The sequence below is a fragment of the Mizuhopecten yessoensis genome, unplaced genomic scaffold (assembly GCF_002113885.1).
Source record: "Mizuhopecten yessoensis strain PY_sf001 unplaced genomic scaffold, ASM211388v2 scaffold10547, whole genome shotgun sequence".
NCBI classification, from domain to species: Eukaryota; Metazoa; Mollusca; class Bivalvia; order Pectinida; family Pectinidae; genus Mizuhopecten; species Mizuhopecten yessoensis.
The window spans coordinates 13-7,003 of NW_018408601.1; the positions used below are offsets into that span (position 1 = coordinate 13).

The window sequence follows — 6,991 nt, forward strand, 5'->3', positions numbered from 1 at the left end:
CAGAGTCTGTTCTTAGTGTCAGGAGTTTACATGTCAGTTGATTTTCTACCCAGATGGTGTTTTACACATCAGCAGTTTACATATCATAGTTGATTCGCTATCCTGAGCCTGCTCTTAGTATCAGAATTTCACAATTGATTCGCTATACTACATGTATCCCTGTTCTAAGTTTCTGATATAAACGTCCTGTTGGTGAATTAGCTACTTTTTTAAGTGTTCCTATCGGAGAGGTTTTAATTAATGTTCGACGCCATGACCCTCTTCATCAGTGTCCACCAGAACTTGTATTGTTTCTCAGAAGTTTCTACCCCCTCCCCCCTCCTTAATTCCTACTGTCTTGTGGTTTGATCGTAGATTTTATGCTATGTTGTATTGGTACTGTGATTAATAAATAACCTCTTTATAAACCATGATTGTTTGCAGTCTACTCTAACGGTCAATATCAAAATGGACAGAACTACGTCCTCACCGCCTTCGGAGGTTTACATGGCAAACGTTGTGGAAGGTGCTGCACGTCTAACACGGGTGAGCTATGTTTATTTCTTACACGGGTGAGCTAGGTTTATTTCTTACACGGGTGAGCTAGCTTTATTTCTTACACGGGTGAGCTAGGTTTATTTCTTACACGGTAGAGCTAGGTTTATTTCTTACACGGGTGAGGTTTATTTCTTACAAGGGTGAGCTAGGTTGGTGTCTAACACGGGTGAGCTAGGTTTATTTCTTACACGGGTGAGCTAGGTTGGTGTCTTACACGGGTAAGCTATGTTTATGTCTTACACGAGTGAGCTTGTTATATGTCTTATACGGGTGAGCTAGGTTGCTATCTTACACGGGTGAGGTAGGTTTATGTCTATCACGGGTGAGCTAGGTTTACACCTTACACGGGTGAGCTAGGTTGACGTTTTTCGCAGGTGAGCTAGGTTTATGTCATTCAGGACATGATCCCATTACAAGCAGTAACTCGGTGAGATTTTTTCATACAAATATTGTTTAATCAAACAAATATTGAAAGGATGTGTTATATATATGTTAATTGTCTAGTTTAATGACTGATGTGCATAATCTTGTGCAGTTTGGTGATGACAGTTAGGTATACAGTGTAGTTGGATGACGCCTGTCTAAAAAAAAAATCGGTATTATCATGTTTTCACAATACCGTTGTGTTTCAGATTCATACATTTGGTAAACTTGGGAAGGACACCCCTAGGAGCTATTTCTCAAACAGACTGGCTTCCGCCTTTGCTGTAACAAGGTACGAAGGGATAGTTTACGTAGACAAACCCAGCCTTTTGGAGGGCAGTAGGCAACAGAATTTTACAGTCTCAGCCTACTCAAAAGATGCACAAGGAGAACAGAAAATTGTACTCATCGTAAAAATTACGAGTGGGCCTAAAAAGAAAACAATATGCAGTAAGTAAAACATTGACTATCTCATGCTTTAAACTAATCTACATGTATAACACACAAACCTGAATGACTTATTAGCCGTTTTCGTGTACCATATACTTTAAAATACTTGTGTTTATAGTTATTTAAACGCGGTCAGTGTACATGCTTTGGTAATACAATTATTTGTCCTAGGTGATATGAATGATTTGAACAATATTGATTAGACTGTGCTTGTGTGACTTGCCTAATGAACAACTGTATTGTAAACTATTTTGTAAATATGTTTCTCTATACTTTGTATTGTAAAGAGAATAACCTGCATTGAAAATTGGTAACTAGTGCTATAGGCCATTAGACATCGTCAGTGTACCATATCACCCATTAGACGTCGTTAATGTACCATATCACCCATTAGAAGTCGTCAGTGAATTATTTTTATTGATTTTGAGCTGACTCTGATTGGCTGAAACAACATCATGTGACCACCTGTAAAGGTAGTTATAAACCTGAGTGGTTTGCAGGTGTTCAAAAAAGTTGGTAGAACAAGTGTTATTGACCTGCTATAAATAGATTCTGGATTTTTTGTGAAGTCATTTAGATGCTTGATTAACACCCCATGGGAGACAAACACAGTAATGATCAAGATTAACACTGAAGTCACTTGGATGCTTGATACTGCCTATCAAAGACAAACGCAGTAGTGATCAACAGTTTAGCAATAACAAAAATGGCTAAAGAAAATACATTTTTTTCTTCAATTTTGAAAAAATCAATTAAAATAATAAAACTATTGTAGCATGGTGATTTCGGTCGATGCATGGTTTTAACGACCTAGGTTAGCAATATTGTCCTCGGACTGCGTCCTCAGTCAATATTGCTAACCTAGGTCGATAAAACCATGTATCAACCTCATCAACATGCTATAATTGTATATTAGACGTCGTTAATGTACCATATCACCCATTAGAAGTCGTAAGTGTACCATATCACCCATTAGACGTCGTCAATGTACCATATCACCCATTCGACGTAGTTTATGTACCATATCACTTATTAGAAGTCGTCAGTGTACCATATTACCCATTAAACGTCGCCATTGTATAATATCACCCATTACACGTCGTCAGTGTACCATATCACCCATTAGACGTCGACAGTGTATCATGTCACCAATAAGACGTCGTTAGTGTACCATATTACCCATTAAACGTCGTCAGTTTACCATATCACCCATTAGACGTCGTCAGTGTACCATATCACCCATTACACGTCGTCAGTTTACCATATCACCCATTAGACGTCGTCAGTGTAACATATCACCCATTAAACGTCGTCAGTGTATCATATCACCCATTATACGTCATTAATGTACCATTTCACTTATTAGAAGTCGTCAGTGTACCATATTACCCATTACACGTCGCCATTGTACAATATCACCCATTACACGTCGTCAGTGTACCATATTACCCATTACACGTCGTCAGTGTACCATATCACCCATTAGACGTCGTCAGTGTATCATATCACCCATTACACGTCGTCAGTTTACCATATCACCCATTAGACGTCGTCAGTGTAACATATCACCCATTAAACGTCGTCAATGTACCATATCACCCATTCGACGTAGTTTATGTACCATATCACTTATTAGAAGTCGTCAGTGTACCATATTACCCATTAAACGTCGCCATTGTATAATATCACCCATTACACGTCGTCAGTGTACCATATCACCCATTAGACGTCGACAGTGTATCATGTCACCAATAAGACGTCGTTAGTGTACCATATTACCCATTAAACGTCGTCAGTTTACCATATCACCCATTAGACGTCGTCAGTGTACCATATCACCCATTACACGTCGTCAGTTTACCATATCACCCATTAGACGTCGTCAGTGTAACATATCACCCATTAAACGTCGTCAGTGTATCATATCACCCATTATACGTCATTAATGTACCATTTCACTTATTAGAAGTCGTCAGTGTACCATATTACCCATTACACGTCGCCATTGTACAATATCACCCATTACACGTCGTCAGTGTACCATATTACCCATTACACGTCGTCAGTGTACCATATTACCCATTAGACGTCGTTAATGTACCATATGACCCATTTGAAGTCGTCAGTGTACGATATTACCCATTAAACGTCGTCAGTGTGCCATATCACACATTAGACGTCATCAGTGTACCATATCACCCATTAGAGACGTCGACAGTGTACCATAATACCCATTAGACGTCGACAGTGTATCATGTCACCAATAAGACGTCGTCAGTGTACCATATCACCCATTAGACGTCGCCTGTGTACCATATTACCCATTACATGTCGCCAGTGTACCATATTACCCATTAGACGTCGCCTGTGTACCATATTACCCATTACATGTCGCCAGTGTACCATATAACCCAGTAGACGTCGGCAGTGTACCATATCACCCATTAGACGTCGTCAGTGACCGTACACATGTATCACTCATTAGACGTCGTCAGTGTACCATATCACACATTACATGTCGCCAGAGTACCATATCACCCATTACACGTCGTCAGTGTACCATATCACCCATTAGAGACGTCGACAGTGTACCATATCACCCATTAGACGTCGACTGTGTACCATGTCACCAATTAGACGTCGTCAGTGTACCATATCACCCATTAGATGTCGCCAGTGTACCATATCACCCATTACACGTCGTCAGTGTACCATATCACCCAATAGACGTCGTCAGTGACCATATCACCCAATAGACGTCGTCAGTGTACTATATCACCCATTACACGTCGTCAGTGTACCATATCACCCATTAGAGACGTCGTCAGTGTACCATATCATCCATTAGACGTCGTCAGTGACCATATCATCCATTAGACGTCGTCAGTGACCACATCACCCATTAGACGTCGTCAGTGACCATATCACCCATTAGACGTCGTCAGTGTACCATATAGTTATAGGGATCCCCGCACTACTGCAGAATGTAATACTCACATTTTCGGAGTTGATGACATTATGATTATTTGTTTTCTTTTCTATTTTTCGTTTTAATTGACAGGACGTTTCTCATTTGATATATTTTATATATCTGTATAGATTTGAGAGTGTATGAATAGTTTCCAGAACTAATACAAAGTATATGTGGTTTGTCTTTAATGAGGCAGGAATCTTAACAGGTTGATGTATGTACAGTTTAAACATAGAACAATTCCAGTCTTTAAGAAAAATAACCAGCAACACGAATCAAGCGATGAAGTAAATTAATATTGATTAAATGATGGGATTTTCGTAGAACTGTTGTAATTATTTTAACAATATCAGAATCGCGATTGTTGAACAAAACCTACCTGAAACATAAGATTGCTTCACAATAATTTATATTGGAATCAACATGTATAAACACCCAGTTTACCGGTATCGAGGTAACCTCTTGTTTACTTATCACTAGATGAATCGTGCGCTCGCCATGGCGGTCGAGATGGGTGTGTAACTTCGTGTGGACTAGGGCTACTGGCGAGGACCTGTATATGGCGTATGGGCGAGAAAGGGATCTGGACAACCAAGTATGGCACGTGCACCTATAACAAGCTCTTGTGTCCCAACAATATTTGTGATGAGTTGGAAAATCAGAATCCACAGTTATGTCCACAGGATTGTACCAGTATGTATAAACAAAGCGAATATAAACCATGTCATTGTCAAGAAAAGATGATATTAATATGCATGTTTATTACTTCATGATTTCCGAGGGAAGTAGAATATTAAATATATGTTCGATTTGAGGGAAATAGAATATGTTCCATTTGATATTACTTTTGTATGACGTCAGACAAGTGTGACAAACTTATAGACAACAGAAGGTGATTGCGCCGAATAGTGTGTTGTAGGTCTACTAAAGAACGTGCTAGTTACATACTTAAGAGTGATAATAGGTTGGCAGTTATCTATCGATTAAAAGAGAAACCTAATTAGTGAGGTTGTAACAGTTGGCCCTGGGAATAACGACTAGGTAATCCCCGCTCTAACCAGCTCGTGTGTCTGAAGATCGTTCTAATGATTATGACTATTACATTAGATTTCTCATCTAATTGTGTGGAAACGATTCAGGTTTACCAGACTTCAGAATATAAAGACTGAAGTGTTAGTTAAATAAAGCCTCATTTCACCAGATTACGAATGAAAATTTATCGTTATTTCGGACTGAATCTCTACGATTTAGAAGTCTTAAAATCAAGTTAGTTAGCCAGAAATCCTATAGAGGTCCTGAAGAGGCTAAATGGAGATTTATGTAGTAATCAAACGCTTATGCCTCAACTATAAAGCTCCATTTAATCATTTTCTTGTTATGTAGTAATCAAGCGCTTATGCCTCAACTATAAAGCTCCATTTTGCAGTTGATGTCGATTCCTTTTCGAATGTACATGTATGTATGATAATGTATGAAAGATGTAAAATAAATAAAGTGTTTACGACTCTTCAAAACGTTCAGATTGTGAAATACGTTCATCTTACAAGACACAAGTTGGTAGAATCTGCTAGTGGATTATTTAGTCCCCGGGGTTAGCTGTAGTCCCGGGGGTTAGCTGTAGTCACCGAGGTAAGCTGTAGTCCCCGGGGTTAGCTGAAGTCCCGGGGTTAGCTGTGGTCCCTGGGGTAAGATGTAGTCCCGGGTGTTAGCTGTAGTCCCCGAGGTTAGCTGTAGTCCCCGGAGTTAGCTGTAGTACCGGGGTTAGCTGTAGTCCCGCGGTTAGCTGTAGTCCCCGGGGTTAGCTGTAGTCCCCGGGGTTAGATGTAGACCCGGGGTTAGCTGTAGTCCCCGGGGTTAGCTGTAGTCCCCGGGGTTATCTGTAGTCCCCGGAGTTAGCTGTAGTCCCCGGGATTAGCTGTAGTCCCCGGGGTTAGCCGTAGCCTTGACGGCCACAGTTATCTCCTTTGAGTAGTGGCACGATTTGTTTATATACACACTTTTCCAGATTTCTTAGCTTGAATTTAACCGGTGCTCCTCTAATTTCATAACCAAGGGAGTTAACGTACCTGTTTCTACAGTAGTTTAGACTATTACCAAGGGAGTTAACGCACCTGTTTCTACGGTAGTTTAGGCTATTACCAAGGAAGTTCACGTACCTGTTTCTACAGTATTTTAGGCTATTACCAAGGGAGTTACAGTAACGTACCTGTTTCTACAGTAGTTTAGACTATTACCAAGGGAGTTACAGTAGCGTTCCTGTTTCTACAGTTGTTTTGACTATTACCAAGGGAGATAAAGTACCTGTTTCTACAGTTGTTTAGACTATTACCAAGGGAGTTAACGTACCTGTTTCTACAGTAGTTTAGATTATTACCAAGGAAGTTAACGTACCTGTTTCTACAGTTGTTTAGACTATTACCAAGGGAGTTAAAGTACCTGTTTCTACAGTAGTTTAGGCTATTACCAAGGGAGTTCACGTACCTGTTTCTACAGTAGTTTAGACTATTACCAAGGGAGTTAACGTACCTGTTTCTACAGTAGTTTAGACTATTACACTGGGAGTTCACGTACCTGTTTCTACGGTAGTTTAGGCTATAACCAAGGGAGTTA

At 39.9% G+C, this 6,991-nt stretch overlaps 1 protein-coding gene across 1 annotated transcript in view; it reads left to right on the forward strand.

The window, feature by feature from the left end:
• Positions 1-428: 428 nt before the first annotated feature.
• The window catches only part of LOC110461040 (proto-oncogene tyrosine-protein kinase receptor Ret-like), a 40,765-nt gene continuing 34,202 nt past the window's right edge, over positions 429-6,991 (forward strand). Inside the window, exons 1-3 of the mRNA XM_021514312.1 lie at positions 429-525; positions 1,170-1,410; positions 4,862-5,074. Of these exons, the coding sequence (XP_021369987.1) occupies positions 448-525; positions 1,170-1,410; positions 4,862-5,074 (532 nt within the window). The 5' untranslated portion in view covers positions 429-447. The remainder of the gene's footprint in view (positions 526-1,169; positions 1,411-4,861; positions 5,075-6,991) is intronic.